The sequence below is a fragment of the Cicer arietinum genome, chromosome 1 (genome assembly GCF_000331145.2).
Source record: "Cicer arietinum cultivar CDC Frontier isolate Library 1 chromosome 1, Cicar.CDCFrontier_v2.0, whole genome shotgun sequence".
Lineage (NCBI taxonomy): Eukaryota > Viridiplantae > Streptophyta > Magnoliopsida > Fabales > Fabaceae > Cicer > Cicer arietinum.
Window position 1 is genome coordinate 47,112,065 of NC_021160.2, and position 22,731 is coordinate 47,134,795.

Genomic DNA, 22,731 nt, shown 5'->3' on the forward strand with positions numbered 1-22,731 from the left:
ACTATATAGTTTATTATGTATTCATGATAAAGTGTAAAAAGGGAAACTAGCGCATCTGGTGGTTTATTATGTATTCATGATAAAGTTTAAAAGAATAAACTAGCGCATCTGGTGTAGTGGTATCATAGTACCCTCCCACGGTACTGACCAGGGTTCGATTCCCTGGATGCGCAATGAATTTTTCTTATCATTTTAAGTATCCTTTTTTTTGTTAAAGTGTTGTTCTACAATAAACTATATATTATGTTAATCTATTAAAAGTAAAGATCGAACTTATCAATCTATTTTTTAAATTTTAGTCCATGGTGAGCCATATATTGTATTAGTTGTTAGAAAAAAAATTCAATAGTGTTCTCACATTAAAACATTTTTAAAACAAAAAATGGTGAATTGTGGGATCTCTTTAAGTAAGTTATAGAAGACAATTATGAATCTTGCATTTGAAGTAAAAATGAGTGAACGTTTTAAAATCACGTGTGACAATTTAGTTGTGCAACTTAATTAACAACAGCAAACATCGTTAGTAAGTATATTTTAGTTAGTAGTTACAAGGAGATTAATATGCAACACTAAATTTGGTATGTGCTTACATAACAACAACATATCTAGTTTTTTAAAGAGTACTATAAAATCAAAAAATACTAAGAATTCAAAACAAAACAAAAAATCAGAATCCAGAAACATAATAATATAATTTTAGGAAGAAAAAAAGGTCCCATACTTTTTTGACCAAAAAAGTAGGGGCAAAAAAAAATCAGATTTTCGATGTTATTTGCAAAATTTTTTTTTACCTTATTTATATTATTAACAAATTTTTAATATTATTTATAATTCAAATAAAAAATAATATTTTGAGTTTTTAATACTTTTTTTATTATGAGCTTAATTTTTTAAATTAAAACAAGTCTTCTGAAATGTTTCAGACGACTACATTATTATACATACATGAATCGAGTTTTAATCTAAAAATTTTCACTTCACTACTTAAAGGTTTATGAGTGTAACCACAATAAAACTTAAAAAAAATAAATTCTATAAAAGTCTATATACAAATAATTATTCAACCCATAATGTATATACACAGCGCAAGCGTGCGCTAATTAAGAGAAAGGAATACATACATAAAGGTCTTGTACATGTCATGAAACTTATAATATTCAACCTAAATAGTTCATTACCATAGACAAAGGAACTAAGCAAAGCCCTTTTTTATTCAGTTCTGTATGGTCCCTACTAGTGTCCATTTCATTAAACCCCACTTCCTTCATCTCGTCTCTTTCTCCTAGGGTATTTCCTTTCTCCTAAAAAAACAAAACAATTTAAAATGACCACTTGTTAGATGAAAGAAAAAAAAATGCATTGAATTAAATCACTTCACAATCAACATGACCGCGGAATTAAATTACATAGGAGAACCTATACATTGCATTAGTCAATTCGATATTTACTGGTATATTTTATTTTAAATATAATAATTTATTTATATCATTATAATAATTAAATATTATTTATCAAAATATCAGTAACATAAAATTTAATTTTATTGAAATTTTTATTACTCATAATAGCGAATATTAAATATTTTTACGATAAAATAAAAAAAATTAGTATAACATTTATAAATAATAAAATAATCTTTTTTACAAAATAATCTTTTCAAAAATATAAAAATTAACAAATAGCTATTAGATTTATAAAAATAATCCTTAATTTATTAATTTATCAAACAAATATTTCAATTTGTGAATTTACCAACTCCATTTAATTAAATGAAACCACACTATTTCAGTCTATATATAGGTAACTAGAAAAGGAAAACTAAGAAAAAAAAACTAAAATTATCATGCTTCTTAAATTTTTTTATTGTGCATAATTCACTTTTTTTTCCTTTTCAAATATTTAATAGAAGAGATACTCAAACTCAATAGGTACTTGAAAAAGAGTGATGATCATCTATACAAATAGAAGTAGAATACCCAATATCATAAACATCAAATGAGAAAAGCAAGAAAGGAACATGAAATCAATCATCAATTCACCAAAGCCTCCCGACACTACTTTTTACAAATACAATCAAGAGGATCTAAAAAACCATTCATAGCGTAGACAAGGACCACACTTAGTTTTAGCCAAAAACCACTTTTATTTTATTTTATTTTTTTTATATATTTGTTGTCAAAGGTATCTTTCGGTCGAAAATTGAAGACCAATCCTTCGAGATATGAAAATTCATTCAAGGGACTTATTTCATAACATGTGCTCCTTTATGCAAACTAATCAAGAATTAAATTTATGATTATAAGTTTAAGAGACTCAATTATCTTTTGTTTTAACACACACTATATTAAATTCAAAAACCACTTTTAACAAATTCAATTTGTTCTTGAATATAAAAAACAAAAAAACAAAAAAACAAAAAAATATATTTGAAAGTCTTAAATTTAACTACTTATAATAACGTTATTCAGTTTTTAAAATAGTTGTAATATATAATATATATATTTTATTTTTTAACGACTCTTTTATTCTCCTAAAATATATTCTCATATAGTTAACAAATACTTTTGAGAATGACATATTTTAATGAAATCAAGAAGATTAACTATACTTAGTTAAATTTTTTAATATATATATATATATATAGTTAAAGTTAAATATTTGTTTGTTTGTAATCGATAATTGAGGAATAGATGTTAAATGTATGTGGTTGAACAACGACAATAGATCAAGCTGCCAAAAGACAACCACTCCAAAAAAAAAAAAAATCATCAATGCAAATTGAATTAATCTAACCTGATAAAGATGGTCAATTTCTTCCTTCTCTTTTGCCTTGTATATCTGGTTCTTATATAAAGCCCAAAATAAAAATAATTAAATAAAAATTAAATGAATAATTATAAATATAACTCAAATGTAGGAAAAGAAGAAGAAGAAAAAAAAACAGGATAAAAACAAAAACCTTGGGGCTGTTAATAGGAGAACTTGCAGTATCTTCCAAATCATCATCAACCAATCTAGTTTTAATCTTCTTCCTCTTCTTGAAACTCAATCTCATACCATCTTGGGCACAATCAGCTAATTTTTTTGCAGCAGCATCAGAGATAAGAGAGGATGAGCCATCATCAAAATCAGAGAAAGAAACAGAACATTTCTCATCATCATGATTAATATCAATATTATTATGATTGTTGAAGAAATCCTCAAAGTACTTAGTCCAACTACTTTCTTCTGAGGATTCAGAACTGATTATGTAATTGGAAGGAGTTTTGCTTCTGGAACTCATTGAATTAAGCTACAGTATTTTTGTTTGAAAATCCAGCAAAAGAGAAGAAGAATGAATGTGATATTTGTAATTAGTGGAGTTTGGTGACTAGTACTAAAGAGCGTATATTCGATATATAACAATAAATTGACAATGAAGAATTAATATATATAATAATAATAAATATGATGATGAAATATGTTGGAATGTTGGGTGGGAAGTAGTAGAAGTTGGGGAAGTTAAAAAGGGGATTTATGTGATACAATTGAAAATTGATATGTTTTAGTATTGTCGAATTAAATCATAATTGATATATTTTAGTATTATCAAATTAAATCATGAATAATTTAATGACATGTTATTTAATAGTTTGATCATATTTTAAATTTAATATCATTGAATTTTTGGATATTTTATATTTTTGTTTTATTTTTAAAATAATTAATATTTATTTATTAAACTGTATATAAAAATAATCGAATTTCGTCTATCCACTGCACTAGTTTTTTTTATCGTTTTTCATCGCCTCTCTTTTTTATTATGCATCGTTTATCTTTGTCGTTAGTGTATTAAGAAAGATAAAATTGTTTCGAAAAAGAAAAAGAAATTCTGAAATTGATAATAATTTTAATTTTAATTAAAATAAAAAAAATAATATTTTTTATTAAATTTTAAAAAATAAATATATTAATATAAATAATTTAATTAATTAAATATATAATATATAGATACCCATGTAGAAAAAAATTAAAAATATCGATATATTTTTTACGAGTACCATAGCAATTCTCACCTAAAAATTATAAGTAGAGTGTGGGGTTTGACCTTTATGGTGACAGATGAGGCAGGCGCCAACAAAGATATGCCAAAGTTTTCTTTATCGTGGACTAAACTTTCTACTAATACTTAATTAGTCATTCATTCAGTCACCATATACAAGTTTGGAAATGTTCTTTCGACTAACTCATTTCCTTATGTCAATGTCTAACAATAATTGAATACAAAATTTAATTAAATAATTGAATTTTTCAAATGTCTATATCTTTATACAAAAGGTTACTTTTGTAAATAAAAAATTAGCAAAGGTTACTAAGTTTTAATGTGACATTTATTCTACTAATTTTACTCTTTGTTTAAATTACTTGTTTACAATTTTGTACTTTTTTTTAACCAAGTAACTTTATTTAAAATTATATATAAAATCTATTATTTTTATTTATAAAAGTAAAAAGAAGAACACACATTAGTCGTCTCTGCGAGAAATCTAATAATAAGGTTATCCTCGGAGTACTATCTTCCTATTCTAATAAGTATGTTTTATTTTAAGAGCATAAACAAATAATATTTTTTTATTATATTTTATTTATAATTAAAATCCTCAATTATACTCTACATTGAAATTTATAAATATCTCATTTTCTTGAGAGTTGCACAATAAGTATGCAATCATATGAAATTTTTTTAGTTTTAAGAGGTCAGAATGTAGGGATGTTAGTTTAATAAATAAATAATAATAAAATAAACTAAATTAATAACATCAAACAAAAATACATTAAAAAAAATAAATTAAAATTAATATTAATGCGGTTGAATAGATGTACAAAAGAAAATAACATGCTATAATATTTTAACATATTTCTCCTATTTTGCAGCAAACAAATTGGCAACTCTATTATATTTTGTTAACAAATTTCTCTTATTTTACATCCTAATAAAAAAATAAAAAAATTATATTATATTAATCAAATCAAACAAAATACATTAATTTGTTTGGACACAAGTCTTGAGTCGGCTTATATTGTTTTTGATTCCATGTATTTTGTTTGATTTATTAATATAATTATGTTTATTTTATTAGGATGCAAAATAAGAGGAAAAATAATAAAATGAAGTTGTTCATTTTTTTACAATTAATAGGGTACAACATAAAAGAAAATTATTAAAATATTATAGCATATGATTTTATTTGACATATCTATCCACCTGCATTAACTTTAATATATTATTTTTTCATTTAATTTTATTTATTTATTATATTAATAATTAATCATTTGTTAAAATATAAAAAATATGACAACATATGATCGCCTCGACAGGATGTAATCCCTAAATGAAAAAAAAATCTTGATTGCATCAGTGTCTTCAATATAAAATATTTTTGTATATAAATTTTAATATAGGATAAGAAGAAGAATTTTAATTAAAAAGATATATAAGGAATATGTCAAACGAATTTTTAGAGAGTACTTACATGCTAACGTCACATTTGCAAATGTGGGCCATCTGGGACAACCACACGAGCTTTAGTAAGACACAAATAAATAATGAATGTTTGCACCAAAAAGAAAAAATAAATAAGTTATTCAACGTTAAGTGATAGTAGACCAAAATAAACAGTCATATTTTGAATGACTAGATAAATTAATTAATGTGGATCAAATTATTTTGTAAATTTTGTAATTGATAAATATATTTTTGAAATTATAAAATAATAATCAAAATAATCTTAATAAATTTTTGTTATTAAATATTTTGATATAGTATTATAAATGAATATATGGTTTATCAATGTTGATTTTACGTTAATGTCATTTTCTCGAAGACAAATATGTTAATGAAATTTTATAATCTCACAGACAAATTTGTGAATAATTGTAATTATATATATAAACTGATTATTGACAAATTAATTCATGAAATATTTAAATTTTATAGAAAAAATTAATTTATGTTGTGATGATATTAATATGAAATCAACTCATGCAAATCGTATATTCAATTAAAATATCACATCAGATTTTCTAATGATAAAACTTTAAATATGGACTATTTTAATTAATATCTTATAATTTTATAAATATATTTATTAATTTATAAAATTCAAAAACTAATTTAATTGACGTTTTTAATTTTATAGACCAATTTTACTATTTACTCATCATATTTTAGAGGGATAATAATAAAATGACAAAATATACTAAGAACAAAACTAAATTAATATACTAAGACCAAAACTAAATTTAGTCATTTTACATGAACTAAAAACCTTTTCCACAAAATTTCTGCACTTAAAAATAATTTTATTTGAAATATGATCATATATTAAATGGAATAATTTACTACGTTGTGATGACTAGCTCCTTTCAAATACTAAAAACTTATTTTTTGCATCATTTAATTTATTTAATTGTGGGATATTGCACGCACGGCTCTAATGTATTTTGTAAAATAATTTCTATATCATAAGAAAGGAAGAAGAGGATAAAAACCAAAGCCTCGATCGATCGGCATCATCTACTTCTTGTAATTCTAATGATAAAAACTAAAGTCGAAATGTATTTTCTTTTTTAAATTTAAATTTTTTAATATAAATTATTTTATTTGAATAATAAATTTAGAGAATTTTTAAAATAAAGAATATTATAAAATATTTGTTGAAGTTAAATTTAGAAATTTTTAAATACCATTTAAAATTTAAATTTTTTTAATTTTTTCTTTACTTTATAAAAAATGAATCATGAAATGGTCCTTATAATTTTTTAAATTTAAAGTTTTGACTTTATATGTTTCAAAATTTTCATATTAGTTTATATTTTATTTTTTGCTATTGATCTCTAAAATTTGCAAAATAGTCTCTCCCTTTTCCTAAAGTTCAGTTTTGACTTAAATTTAATTTAATTTGTAGTCTAATTTTTTAAAATTTATAAAAATAGCCTAATTATCAAAGAACAATTCATTTATTTAAATAACAAATTATAATTTTCTTAAAATTTTTAATTACTCCATTCAAATATACTCTATGAGAAATTCATAAGAACTAGTAGCGTTTATTTGCTCACCTAATTAATTAATTTTCTTTTTTTGTATGTTTATATTTTTTTAATAAAAAAGATTCTTCTAATTTTATTTTGATTTAATTTATTTAGAGGCACTATCATCTCCGTTGAAAAGGATAAACAAAGGCAACTTATCATTGGATGAAATGATGTATTGAGAATTTGAGTCTATTGACTTATAAGCCATAAAGAAACATCGAATTGAAGTAGGAATCATTTTAAAAAGAATAAAAAAAGTTGATGACTTTGGCGTTTGTTAGCTTTAGCCGTTTGTTTTGGTACTTATTTTCTGTATTTGTTGACGTTCTTTATTTTTGTTTCATTATCTTGGCCTGTGGAAAGTACGTCATTTTTACTAACTCTGTTTAGAGTAGTATTTTGGGAGACTAATAAATTTTATAAATATTATTTTGATAACATGATATAGATACAACGTATCTAGACATTTTAAAAATTATCGAAATAAACAATTCGGGAGTGATATATAGGTTCTCTATTGGTAAAAAAATGACGGATGACATAAATACCGGCCAAATACTTATTGAGATTTAAAATAAATTTTAAAGCAAAATATTGATAAAAAAAACAATAGATATTTTTTTAATACTATAACCAATATTTTAGTATAATTTTATTTAAATTATATATTTTTTGTTTTATGAGATGCCAAATATTTTAATTAAATAAGTTAATGATGAATTTGATTCATCTCAGTCGATCAATGATTAATATTATAATCATCTCAATGAATTGCTCAATTTATTTTTTAAAGTAAGTTGATCGCTTAACAGAAGTCACATCGATTATATTATTTTATAATTGTAAAACCTTTTACTTGTTGTAATATTTAAATTTTTATGTTTTTTAAACTTAAATATACATAAAAAATTAATTATTTTTCGATAATCTAAAACCTTAGTTTTACTAATTTTTACATTGAACCAACCCTGAATGGCATATAGATTAGTTGATAGTGATTAACTTATAGCCGATAAAAGATAAATTAGTTCATAGTAGATAATACATAAACTAACTAATTGAATTTGAAGAGTGTTTACCATTAATTAAATTATACATGTCCTTAATTTCATACCATTTCTTAATTATTTTCTACGTTTCTTTTCATTAAACATAATCTTATTAATTTGTGCGTGTTCGTTGTGTGTGATCAGTAAAAAAGTAAAAAAGAGATCGTTTATTTATGCATAATTCATTCCATAATGTCATTTTGGATTATTTATATAATTCATAAAATAAAAATAAAATCAAAAGGACACGAGTTTTAAATTAGAACTGAGCGCACTACTATAGTTGCTGTTGGTAGCTTTCTGGCAACACGAAAGTACCAATACCCAAACAGTGTGACATATTCATGAAATGATGCAAATTGCATTGAAACAGTTTCAGTAATTAAATTGGAGGACCCCTTCTTGCAATTTAAAATAAAACTACATAATGATCACTTCAATATGAAGAGGAGAAAGGTATTTTGACCAAAAAGAAAAACATGGACCACAACAACACATGCAAAATTTCTAAAAGTTCAATATGTTGTGTGACCATATTTTGTCAAAGGACAAAAAACATGGCGATGTTTCTTTGTCATTTGAACATTTCGTATCTCTGACTCTTTTATTTTTTGGTGGAATCCCACTACTGATTCATCAGCTAGAAGATGACACCAACTGAAATAATGATCATGTGATTAACAAATGTCAGGGGCATTTTAATGCATTGGGTCATTAAATTAAATTAGTTCAACAAACATTGAACTTTTTTTTTTATCACCCATTCCCCTTTATAACGTCAGAGGTGATGTTTTAAGGCAGATTTTAAGGCCTACTGTAAAAAGTAAAAAGTGTCTAAAAATTACTTCAAACTTTTAATAGCAATAAAAATATAAATTAACAACTTTTTATGTTTTGCGTTTAAGACGACGATCTAATTGATGTTGATTTAACGAGTTGAGTTTTGAGAGACATATATGTTTTTCTTTATTTTTATTGAATTTAATCTAATTGACTTTGATCGAGTTATTGTCTCAACTATAAAGACAAAAAGAATCGTTCTAATGAGTTTTTGATGACTTTTAAGTACTAGTTTGTAATAGCTGTAACATTCGTCGATGTTTTAATTACATGAGTTTGTTCAATAGTTTAGAGGAGCACATGAGAGAAAAAAATGGGTCAACTATTTGGATTATTAGGAGACTTTGACATTATATTTTCACTTTTAATCTTAAGACATTCTTAGTTGATGTGTACTAATATATATATATATATATATATTCATTTAATTCATTCTTAATTGATGTGTGATAAAACAAGTTACACTTAAATTTCAATCATCTCTCTTTTAAGTAAGAGTCTCCCATGTCATTGTACAATAGTTATCAAACAACAAAACACTTATATTACTCGGAATGGGAGGGCCTAAGAAAACTGTGTTAAAGGTATTTGCTAATTAACATGACTAGAATGACACTATGTTAAGTGTCGTTATCACATAATATATTTCTAATATGGACATTCACTTATCCGAAGATTGAGTGTCCAAAGTTGTTATTTTCAAAGACTTCCCCATTTCTTCTATGTGTCGGGTGAATAATGTATCACAAAGATTAATTAACATGAGAACTAATTTCATTATTCAAACATTGACCAATTAGAGACCAATAATTCTCACCATATCCAAGTGATGATGCAATCACTCAATAACCACAACTTTCATTAATTAAACACTAATTATGTCATCAATATAGTAGTTGGAAATTGTTTCAAGAACTTGAAGGGCTGCTTCATTGGCATTGATAAGGTTGGTTAATTGACATTGAAAGGGTTGTTTTTGACTCCCTCCACTTCACAAATATTTTAAAGCATAATTATAATATAAACACGAATAAATTTGGTTCGTAAATAAAACGCATTTAAATATAGCAATATCACAATTTGAAAATATGGAAAAATAACATAATCAAAAGAGTTTAATTAAAAATTGTCACACCAATTAAAGATGACTCTATTATATAATCTTAATTTATTGTTCGACTAATATGTTAATTCAACATGAATAAATAAATAACTAACTTATCTGTTGGCAACATGTCAATCACTCCGTGTCTTCCTCGTGATGGCGATTACTTATGTGTAAGTAGCCACATGGAAACAAACGAAGGTGAATCATCATTTTCAAAGATATAATGAGCTGAAGCAAAGTGAATTAAATGCACAATCAACATCACAACATATAACAATAAACACTACCAACAATGCAAGATAATACGACATAATTCTACTCATCAATTGCTTCCCGTTAAATCCTTCTATATATCTTTGGTTCGAAACTAATAGAGAAGCCACCTATAATCCTACGAACAAGAAGGTCTAATAAGGGTGATTTGATATTCAACATAACACTCTTGCAGTGCTCCTCCTTTACGTCAAACTTCCCTTCTAATAACACCCTCAAAGTCTCCTTGATCATCGAACTTCAATTTTATCACAATACAACCTCCAACATGTCCTACTATACAACGACAATACTTAACATGAATGAGATAATAACCATCATCAACTATCAGTATCCAACTTCACTCCGAGTGTCCTACAATAAACTAATGTTTATAATCAGTATATCAAACATATATAAAAAAACTTTATTAGTTAAACTTATTAACTTAACCCTAATTTAGTAGCCAATCATTTAATACTTAACTTTATTTATTTATTATTATTTAGCTAATGTCCTGAGTTATCATTCTTACTTAACATAATCAATTAACCCTAGGTCTTTTATCAATTTATTCATAATTTCGTTGATCTTTTCGGATTCTAATTTTATTCTTAATTGATTAATGTTAAGTTTCTATTCGATTAATTCCTAACTTTGTCATTTTTTATTTTGATTATTATCACAATCGATTCATTAAGCTTCATTAATCAATTATTGTCTAACTTAGACGTTTTACAATTATGGGCATCATCCTAATCAATTAAAATTCCAATTAATCGATTATTCTATATTGTGTGCGTTAGTTTCAGTTTTTTTCATGAAAACATTTATATTTTCAAACCATAAATTATTTTTATTGTTTGAATAATGTTTGTTTTAGATTTTTGAAAAATGATTATATTAAAAAACTTATTTTTTGGCTAAAAATAAAAAGGTAAAAAATAGTAGTTTTTCACAATTGTCTCTGCGATAGATGAGAGAGAAAGATGTCGTACAATTTAAAAACATGAAACTTAACTCACTAATGGGAGAAAACGATGTAATTACTCAATTATCCTTTTTGAAAATATGAAATTGTCCTCAGCAACAAATGCTTTAGATATTGACACCTCACATGACAAATATTCTACCGAGTACTAACGACTGTCTTAATGATTATGCATAATGAAAATATGACACCATATTTATGGTAATTTTAGAAAAGAGAAAAATTAATGTATTTAGATAAGTCATGTCATTAATGATAATTTTGTAGTTTAAAAAATCACTTTTATAAAATTATATACAAACAGATTAAAAATCATTTTAAAAAAAAATCATTTTTATGATAATAAACAAACGAAAAAAAAAATTTATTTTTAAACAAATCTCTAAAAAATAATCTCTGAATTTTTTAAATTAAAAATTATTTAAGTTCAAACAAACGCACCTAACCATTAACTTAGATTAATCTATTATTCTTATGTTATTACTCCATTAAACTAATCAATTTATCTCATTTTCTACATACTAATTGATTAATTTTTTGGGATCTATAGACAAAATGATACATACTATCATAAACTCACACACACTACTATGAGATTTCAAACTCAAACTCAAGATATGATATCCAATCTAACAATATCGACTACTAAGACTTAAGGACTACTCATAGATTATTATACTAGAAAATATAATGGATGCATTTGTTTAAATTTAAAGAAAAATGATTTTTAGTTAAAAAAATTTAGAGATTATTTTGTAGAGATTTGTTTAAAAATGATTATTTGATTTTCGTTTGTTTACTATCATAAAAATGATTTTTAATTTGTTTGTATATAATTTTATAAAAGTGATTTTTTAAACTACAAAATTACCATAAAAGACATGACTTTTCTAATTATCATTTCTTAGACACATTTCAAAATTGAATAATGTACCTTAAGTACTCATAAAAAAAACAATAAATAAATATACAAAAGCAAAAAAACAAAATTCGTATCATATAGATAATGTATAAATAAAATGATTCTAATAAAAGACATAAAAACAACAAAAATTACTTATATCACAGTCTCGTGGAAGGAGAAAAATAAAACTGATGCATGGAGAAAATCTTAGTAAAAATTGATGGAGGATAATTTTAGATTTTCTAAAAAGCGTAAGGATAATTAGATCCGTATGTTTAAAATTTATTTTCACTTTCATCTATGCAAGGAGCAAATGTGAGGCATTACTATTTCTACTTTTTCATTTTTAACCAAAAAAGTAATTTTTTTAACATAATAATTTTTTAAAAAATCTGACATAAACACATCCAATATAGTACAATTTAATTAAAAGTGACACATTCTACACATTAATCATCAACACTTTTCGTCATAAAATGCATCTCAGAGCTACTCTAGATACAAACTCGCACAATCTCTCATTAAATGGAGCTTTGTGTGCGTTAGCTATTTCAATAGTCAATGTATTTTAAGAATTGTTTAAAAATATTTTATTTTCAGCAAATTTTCTATTAATTTTACATTTTGCACAAACGGTGTCCCAATTAATGTCTCCGTTTGTTCGTTTTTATTGATATAATTTTATACGATTGTATTAAAAAAAATTAGTTATTTGATTATTAAAGAATGATAAAATAATAAATAAAATTATTTAAATGAAATACAAAATTGAAAAAAAAAATTACACTAACACTTGGTATCCTAATTTTGTTTAGTATAGAAGCTTTTTTAAATCAATTAATTAATTGAATAAAAAAAGATAAAATTGTCAGTTAATAAAATTGCTTAATGAAAAGCAAAACTGAAACAAAAAATCCACCTAAAAAAATTGATATTTTCTTTGTACATATAGACCAAGTTACAAATAGGCACTATTGCCACTTACGTGTCTCTTTCTCCATTTTCTTCTCCAATAAAAATCGGAATTGACTTCTGTAACTTATTTTTGGAAATAAAATGAATAATAAAATCAACTATTAATGTATTAATGAGTAACGTATTTTTGGAAATAAAATGAATAATAAAATCAACTATCAATGTATTAATGTGTAACGTATTTTTGATATTATATATTTTGTCAATTTTTAATTTTAGATGAGCAAAATTCATAAAAATCATAATAAGCATCCATCACGATGAAATGAAATCCTGAAGTATTTTATGAAACTTTAGTGTATATTATTGTTATTTTTATTTTAGTCTCTATATCTTTAAATCAAATTGAAAAATAATTAATTTAGATTTGACTTCATAAGAGTGTTCCAATTTAAGTATTAAATGTAATTTAATTTATAATTTAACTTAGGAATGAATATTCAATTGTTTATAATTAGTTAACTAATGATAATTAAAATTATAATTAAAAGAATTTAAATAAAAAATAAAATTAAGAAGAAAATATTATAGAAAACTAAGATACTATTTGACAAGACCAAAGTGCTATCTAATGCGGATAACTTATTATAACTTATAAGTTTATAGTAGATAAAGCCTGTATAATTAAGTTTATAGCAGATAACTTATTATAATTTACAAGTTTATAATATTTTATCAAAAAAAATTTACGAGTATCATAAAATATAATAATTCTAATTAATTTTCGGTAGAATAATTTATTAAATTAATTATATATAAAGATAGTACTTGACGTGGAGGGATTGTTGGGATTATTCCCAACAAATTCTCTGGTAACCTTAGAAAAACTCTCACTGCAGTACATGGAATATAATAAATCCCAAATCTGGGAACATTACTCAAACTCTATTTACGGCTACTCAACATGGAACGAGCGAGTGATCTTCTTCTTGGGGTTTCAATGTTGGTGGAACCAACCAAAACAAAAATAATTGATTGTGCCCATTCGGCAATAGAAGAATTATGCAAGATGTGTGTTTCAGGGGAATCTTTATGGAATCAACACAAAGATCACAAATACCAAATTATCAATGATATTGAATATTTGACACAATTTGGTCATGCTGATGCAACTTTAAGGGAGATTATTAAATTAGTTGAGGTTGGAGAAACTCAAATTTTACCTAGTTTTGATTCCTGTGAAACTAATCCCAATTTTATGCCGAGAGGAGACTGTGACGATGCTTTGCAGATTGAAGCTTCACGAGATATGGCATGTGTTAATATTACTCCAATTAAACTTGTAGAATTACTAATGAACGTGGTTAGTGTTTTTTATTCATTTTTTTTTTTATAATTTATATACTGTCATTTATAATTTTCTAATTCCCTAGTCTAGGTATAGGATTATATTTCATTTATACACTATATTTACAATTTTTTTATTAGCAATGTTACGAAAATTAGAAATCACTGAAATTATCGGATTCCCATGATGTGTATTATTCATTCTATTCAAATTCAATTTCATATATTTTGCATTGTATAATATATTAGATTAACTTTAAATTTTTTTTATAAATTCTATTAGAATGAATGGTCGACAACATTTTATAATGTTGTATCAAAGGCAACTCTTTTAGGTAGTTTTTCAGATGGAGTGGAAGAAAGCTTCGATGGAAAATTGAATGTGGTGAGTTTTAAGATGTTATTTTCATATAGATAAATATGTTTTAGATGTTCTGCTATTTTCATGAACTTTTTATTTTCGTATCAATATTATGTTTTTGAAAAAGTTTTGTGAGAATGAATGTATTTATTATTATAAGATGCGTGATTTGAATTGATTACATGACTTAATGGCCATGATTTGAATTGATTCCATGACTTACTTAATGGCCTCAGTAAATAGCATTTCAATTTAACACAAATCACCTAACAAAGAAGCAATCTTTGTCTCTTAATATCCCATATTTCATGAATTAATCGTTCAATTAATTACATCACATTTTTTCAATCCCAACATTATAGTAGAATATTTGAATCGTGTTAACATTTTTAAGAATTCAATTTGTTTAAAATAGTTAATTAGAATTTTAAATTTTAAAAACTAGTTGACAATACACTAACACAATAATATAATGTCTCAACGATTGAAAAAGAGAATAAAAACTAATTGAAAAAGTAAAATGATACAATGTCTTGAAAGACTTATTGTCACTGAGATAGAGAAAGAAATCTGAAAAAAAAAATTTCTCAAAAGAATTATTTCAATATTAAAATTCTTTTTTAAATTTTATCTAAATTTTGAATTCTATATGAGCGTGTTTTACAAATAAAATTGTGGTTGGTGTGTTCACGTCTATCATGTAAATTGATATGTGAAGAGTGCATCATGTAAATTGAAATTGATATGTGTATATGGACTAAAATTTATTTTACTAATTTTTTAATTATTAAAATTACTTTTTTATTTATTAAGAATTTAATTTTTAAGATTAGACTCAGTGATCTTGCACAGTGACATTATTTCCCTTTACCTAACTTTTTACTGTAAAAAAAAAAAAAAAAAAGAGAATACATCCAAACTACAAATTTATGAGTATATCTTTTGTTAAGTAATTTGAGACTAGTTTCATTGAGAAATTATAAAATGTATAACATTTGAGTAATAAGTTAACCAATTAAAATGAAAGATAATATCGAAAACTTAACTAATCAAAAACACATTCTGAGATGATTTTGTAATTATGATGCATGGCAATCATAAACTATAATGATTGAGCATCACATATTCAATTACCAAAAATGACTATTTACTCAATTAATGGAGCATACAATATTGTGCTTTGTGGTTGTCTTGGGCTGTTTCGTATAATATGTCAAAAAATGAATGTTGGCTTTATCAAAAAATATTCAGCTGACCATTTGAATTTCAAAATTAATGTTAATATTCTCATTTCACTTTATATATCTTCTTTTTCTTATTTTTTCTTATTGTAGATGAGTGCAGAATTTCATTTGCCTAGTCCTGCTGTACCAACTCGGGAGTGTTATTTTGCAAGGTACTGCAAGCAACTTTCTCATGACAATTGGGCTGTCGTTGATGTATCTTTGGAGAACATTTTTTCATCTCCCTCAAACAATCTTCGAAGAAGACCTTCAGGCTGTATGATTATAGGAATGCCTCCTAATGATTATTCCCAGGTTCTATACATATACTCCTTTCAATCTTGATTATTAGAAATTTTACTCATTAATTTTTTAGTTTAAAAGATATACACAGTCCGTGTAAACAATTTTATACCGACGATTAACATGAGTCATAGACTATATAGTATTTGATCGATAAAAATTATAATCATGAAGTCAAATGATTAAATCAATAGTTGTTATTAATATTTACGGACAATGTAAAGAGTAGTGCATGACCATTTTTCTCTATTTTGTTTTAATTGTCCAAACTGAGTAACTTTTCTAGGAGTCATGAAGAGGTTCAGTGGATTGAAAAATTAACAAATAAATACTAGTATTGACTATTTAAAAAAAAACAGTAAGTAGCTTTTAATGTTATTATTCATATAACTCTTTGTTATTAATACTTAGCACACAATTGATATGGAATGAGTTTCCAATAAATATCATAAATAGTAGTACATTCTTGTGAATGTACTTATTTTATTTTATAAAATCAAGGAGATTAATTATCTATAAATGTAAACAAAATTACAAAAGAATGTGACTTTTAAGTGTCATGCACTGTTAGCATAAAATAATTTATATTCATGAATGTGATTTTAGAGGTAGTTATAGGAAAAATCAAACATTTTTAATGATATAACTATTGCAAACTATTGTGATTGATTGACAGTGTAAAATTGATAATGTATATGACATCCTAGTCAATCATAATAGTCGGATCATTGATTTTAATGATAACTAATACTTTTAAAATCATATATCTATGTAGTCACAAGTAATTGTGATCCGTAATTGTATAAAACTTTTAACCCCAACAACAATTAATCTCTTAATTTATTGCTGTTGTTTTTTTAAAAGCAACTATATTATAGTTGTGATTAATAAATAATTGGTTTGATGTTCTAATAAGTAAATTAACTTAGGTTATATGGGTGGAGCATATGGAAGTAGACCATAGCCAATTGAATGATCTTTTCAAGCCGTTAGTAACCTCTGGTTTGGCTTTTGGTGCAACCCGTTGGCTTTCTTCCATTATTCGCCACATTGAGTGGTCTCAAGCACTCAATTCTACAAAATTGGTTGCAGATCATCGAGGTACTTTATTTTTATTGTCCTAAACTTTCTATTTGAAGACTTTTTTGAAAACTAAGAGAGTGAAAATTCAATTTAGTCTCTCAAATTGTAAACGCATACCAATGCATTCCACCATTTTATCGATATTTCATAATAGTCTTCAGTTAAAAAAATGTGATCTCAAGTTAATCTCCTTGTGTAGCACTAAAACTTTACATCAAAGTGTCTTCGTAGATATGTGACACTATTCTAATGTACATAAATTACATTTAAATATTTTATTTTTTAAAATTATTCTCGACGTCAAACTTATCAAAGTTAGTGTTATGTCTTATGTTTATGTCAATGTATTATAGATTATTCCCACGGCCATTGACAATTGGGACTAACCCAATATTGGGTAGTTTTAATTTCAATATCATCATACGTTGTTGTTGCCTCAACTTCACAAATTCTGCCATCAACAGAGCCCTGTCTCTCTCTAATAAAATCATTCAGCTAATTGAACAAACATCTTGTGTGCAATCAAAGGTAAAAAGAGAACTAATAGTTTAATTACATAGGTGTTGAGTTGTCAAACAAAGCTGGAGAATTTTACGTGTTTTATGTTTGGAAGTAAAATGGTTGTGGAGAGCTTGTGAAGGTTCCCAAACGACAAAGCTGTTGAAAGTTCTGTCCTTTTTTGTAAAAATAAAATCAAACGAGTTTTATATAATCTATAAATTGATTTCATAAGTTATATTGACATGTAAGTTCGAATAAACCAATCTAAGTAGATCTTTAATGTCTCATGTGAAAGCGTTACAAAATAAAGTGATAAATAAGTATAGAGTTGGATTACTATTCTCATCAGTATTATTATATTTTTTATTTATCTTAATAAAGCATGATAATTGCTTCCATTAGTTATATTTGTTTCTTTTGATGCAAATAGTTCTTATACCTCAAACTGGGAGGACAAGTTTCTTGAGACTAGCAGATAGAATGATGAGAAGTTTTTGTGCCAATCTTACTGCTAGCAATCCATGGATGCGATTAGCTCCTTTTCGTGGTTCAACAGATGTAAGAGTTATGATTAATAATAATATGAATGGTACTACAAATAAGCCTCTTGGAACAACAGTGGTTTTTTGTACTACTATTTGGCTTAATGTCTCCCCAAATCGATTATTCAACTTCCTTCGTCACGAGAAATCAAGAAACAAGGTATGCTTAGATTTAAATTATGAATATCAATAATTGATTTCTAACACTTATGGACCAGGAAGAAGAGTTTATTATGAGTTATTTGCATTTGGCTATGTACATTAAAAAGTGTGTACTATAATTTTGATGTTTGGATGCTTAGTTTTAAAAAATTTAAAAATACAACCGTTATTAAAAATTAATTAGTAGTTTTTCAAATATTATAAATTTAAAAACCGTTTGAAAATAAAATATTAATATATATATATAAATAAATAGAAAGTTTTAAAGTATTTATGTTATGATGTGTATTTATTATTCATAGTCTATATAAAGAATTTCCGTTGTGTAGTTGAAACACTTATTCAACATGTCTATTAATATTTTCTTCTCATTCAACATGATACCTAAAGCATAATGAGAGACAACCCTAATCTTCAACTATCTGATGGACCCACAGTCTCCGATGAGAAATTTTTTTTTTCCTGACAAACTGTGTTCTCAACTCCAGTTTCCCCCTCCCTGTTTGGGCTACACTATTGTCTTCTCATTGTTTTCCAGCCACCCACGCTCTGTTGCACCGTTGCTGCTCCCTCCAACAACTTTTTTGGAGAACGACCACTACAACAGTGTCGTACACCCCAAATCAGCCCACCCTCAAGGCGCATCGTCAACGAACCTCTCAGGCGCCCACACGTGCCACCTTGCTCCAAGCGCGTCAGATCCACGCGCCACCTCCTGCCACTGCGCGTGAAGGTGCGTTTGACAGCCGTTGTTGACGCGACTTCTCCATTTGCACTCACCCCAGCCTTCTGATTCCATATCCACCCTGAGTTTTTAGTTTCGAGTCATAAATATACGCGTTCCAATTCAAACATCCTCTATTTCCTCGGTTTAGACACATTTTATGATACTTTTTACCGACCATGACGTCTCTGTCTACTATTGAAACATAAAACATCTTTTCCAACTACATCACATCCCCTCTCTCTATTGAAAATTGAATGAATTAAATGATGACAGTTGAGCTGCTGACATCAAACTATGGATGCTTGGTCAAGGTTACGAGGAACATCTCACACAATATCCTGAAAAGGTGGTTGCGACTGAAACTTCAAAATGGAAGCATATAGGTGCTCAATTATGCAGTTTCATTAAGTCTACACTTCAACTTGACCTTAAACTGATTTTTCGTGCACATCTCACGTGTGAATCACTTTGGAGTCAGACAAATTCACTCTACACTAATGACACTCAACGTCTCTATGGAGTTTGTCACGACTTGCTGAAAATCATTACTCCGATGACGATAAATGGTTCTATTTGTACATATCTTGGCACTGTTCATAATGCACTTCGTGATTTTAATGAACTTCTCCCTCATGCTGCAAGTAGTCCAGTTGTTTAAACGAAGGAGTTAGATCAATGCATCACCTTCTTCATGCTTCTTGCCCTTTATTGCTTGCCCTAAGTGTAATAAGATTTTGAGATCTTATACTCTTCCGGATATGTCTACTACCTCAATGATCCTTCTTCGAGTACCAACAAAATATCCAGTTGAGCCTTCTATTACTTCAGCTCTGACTAACACTGCTGCCCTTGCATCTCTGGGACATAATAATCAAATTCGCTCTCATGGAGGACCATCCAACTCTAAGCCATGTCCCAAATGTGAACATTGTAATTGACTTGGACACATTATTGATCGTTGTTGGAAGTTTCATGGTAAACCTTCGCCTTCGATAAATGCAACTTAACTTGATTCTTCTGCCACTATTCAGACTACACCATCTCCACAAGGCTCCCCGATATATTATGAAGGTTTCCTTCGGTGGGTTCAAAGTCATCAGAACTTTGGTTCTACTACTTCAGTTGCACACACTGGTAGCTCATTTGTTTACCTCTCTCACTCATCTTTTCTTGACCATTGGGTTATTGATTCTGGCGCGTCTGATCATGTAACTGGTAATAAGAGTCTCTTTTCTTCTCTCTACATCTAGTTTTTTACGTACTATAACTTCTGCCAAAAGCTCTCAAACGTGGTCTCAAGGGGTTGGCACTGTTCAAATTATTAATTCTATTTCAGTCGCATATGTTCTCTATGTACTTGAATATCATTTTAATTTACTTTCAGTTAGTCGAATGAATCAGTCCGATGACTATATTATTACTTTCACTAATGATAATGATAGAATAATAGAAAAATAGGGATATGTGAACGTAAAATGATAGATAAAATGGAAATTTATTGATTTATGGAAGAAGGGAAAATTCTGAAACAATGTATAACCCAGAGCAAAGCTCCTCCAAAGAAAATAGTATCTCCTAATTCAATGATAATTATAATTATTCATGAGCAATACTCCCCTACCCTCCTTAATTTATTCCCCTATGTGTAACTGAAATCCCTAGAATTTAATGAGTTTCTCTGCCCTGTCCTTAATAGACTGCTTATTCTCTTTTTTACCCTTGCAGACATAAGTTCTCCACACTGCAGATTTAGACCTTTCACTAGTCTTAAGCCCACCAATTCTATCATTACCGCCATTAGGAAATGCAGCCTTGTCCTCAAGGTTGAGAGATGGAAATTGACTTTTTAGTAGTAATTCATCCTCTCAAGTTGTGTCTTCTACAACTCTTCCTTTCCAACGCACCAGCCATTGTCGCACCAGTTGTCCTTCTTTCATCACTGATCTTGCAGCCATCAATTCTTCCGGTTCTTCCCCCTCTTCTGCTTCCATTTCTAACTCGTCTGGTAGTTGAGATTCAACATAATAGTCTCCAATAGCTTTCTTGAGTTGTGAAATGTGAAACACTGCATGCACTCTACTTCCTTCTGGTAGCTTCAACTTGTAGGATACTGCCCCTATTTTCTTTAGGATCGGAAATGGTTCAAAGTACCGTGGATCCAGTTTTTGGTTAATCCTTCTAGTCACTGTCTGCTGTCTATGGGGTCGGAACTTCAAAATACTCACTCACCCACTTCAAATGAATATGCTTTTCTTTTCTTGTCTGCATACCTCTTCATCTGTTCTTGGGCCCTGTTCAAATGATACTTAAGTTCACGTAAGGCCTCATCACGATCAACCGATTCAACTGCTACCGCTTCTACTTTCGTTTCTCCCTGTAAATATCTAACCACAATGGGTGGTTTTCATCCATACACTGCCTCAAACGGTGTAGTTCCTGTAGACACATGGAATGTGGTGTTATACCACAATTCAGCCCAATGAATCCATTGCGACCACTCATTCGGTTGCTCCGATGCAAAACAACGAAGATATGCTTCTAAGCACCGATTCACCACCTCCGTTTGCCCATCAGTCTCCGGATGATATGACGAACTCATATTCAGCATCGTTCCTTGTAAGCGAAACAACTCTTTCCAAAATAGACTCACAAACAGTGGATCACGATCACTAACAATGGATTGTGGCACCCCATGAAGATGCACCACCTCTTTAATAAATATTTCAGCCACCTTCCTCGCAATATATGGATGTTTTAAGGGAATAAAATTTCCATACTTGGATAATCTATCCATCACTACAAGTATTGCTTCAAACCCTTTCGATTTTGGGAGACCAGTGATAAAATCCATCGAAATATCATCCCAAATTTTCTCCAGAATTGAGAGGGGCTGTAACAAACCCATAGGAGAGGACGCAACGTACTTTTGAAGTTGACACACGTCGCAACTCTGCACAAATTCCATAACTGACTTTCTCATTCCTACCCAATAAAGATTTCCTGCCATCCTTCGATACGTGCGTAGAAAACCTGAGTGGCCACCAGTTGGAGACGAGTGAAATTCTTTCAACAATAAAGGTATAAAACCAGAATTTGAAGATAACGCCAGTCTACTACGGTAGAAAAGTCTCCCTTTGATTAATTGGAAATCTGGCCGGGATGTAGGGTCTTGTTGTAGCTATGTTATCACCTTCTGCAATTGGGGATCATTCATAACTTCCCGCTGAATTTGTTGGTCTTGCATACATATGGGAAAAGAAGTTATCCCTTTCAACTCTGCCTCCTCATGCATTCTTGAAAGAGCGTCAGCAGCTTTATTTTCTGGACCTGGCTTGTATACCACTTC

The 22,731-nt window shown here is 27.5% G+C and overlaps 2 protein-coding genes and 1 non-coding gene across 4 annotated transcripts in view; 2 read left to right on the forward strand and 1 right to left on the reverse strand.

Annotated features, from left to right (window-relative positions):
* The first annotated feature begins 102 nt into the window (after positions 1 to 102).
* TRNAG-CCC (transfer RNA glycine (anticodon CCC)) lies at positions 103 to 173 on the forward strand. The gene has a single exon. It is a non-coding gene; the product is annotated as a tRNA-Gly (tRNA).
* An 843-nt stretch (positions 174 to 1,016) lies between these two features.
* On the reverse strand, positions 1,017 to 3,438 carry LOC101507125 (vascular-related unknown protein 4-like). Of its 2 annotated transcripts, none has more exons than XM_004487533.4 (3): positions 2,960 to 3,438; positions 2,794 to 2,844; positions 1,017 to 1,301 (listed from the first exon to the last, which is right to left on the reverse strand). In XM_004487533.4, the coding sequence occupies exons 1-3, from the start codon at positions 3,281 to 3,283 to the stop codon at positions 1,158 to 1,160; spliced, it is 519 nt and encodes a 172-aa protein (XP_004487590.1). In that variant the 5' UTR covers positions 3,284 to 3,438; the 3' UTR covers positions 1,017 to 1,157. The 2 variants fall into 2 exon arrangements, with proteins under 2 accessions (XP_004487590.1, XP_004487591.1); XM_004487534.4 differs by having other exon boundaries at positions 2,794 to 2,838; positions 2,960 to 3,423.
* A 10,563-nt stretch (positions 3,439 to 14,001) lies between these two features.
* The window catches only part of LOC101501634 (homeobox-leucine zipper protein PROTODERMAL FACTOR 2-like), a 22,982-nt gene continuing 14,252 nt past the window's right edge, over positions 14,002 to 22,731 (forward strand). The window contains exons 1-5 of the mRNA XM_004487682.4: positions 14,002 to 14,499; positions 14,767 to 14,868; positions 16,179 to 16,382; positions 17,300 to 17,471; positions 18,385 to 18,656. Coding sequence (XP_004487739.1) covers positions 14,101 to 14,499; positions 14,767 to 14,868; positions 16,179 to 16,382; positions 17,300 to 17,471; positions 18,385 to 18,656 — 1,149 coding nt within the window. The 5' untranslated portion in view covers positions 14,002 to 14,100. The remainder of the gene's footprint in view (positions 14,500 to 14,766; positions 14,869 to 16,178; positions 16,383 to 17,299; positions 17,472 to 18,384; positions 18,657 to 22,731) is intronic.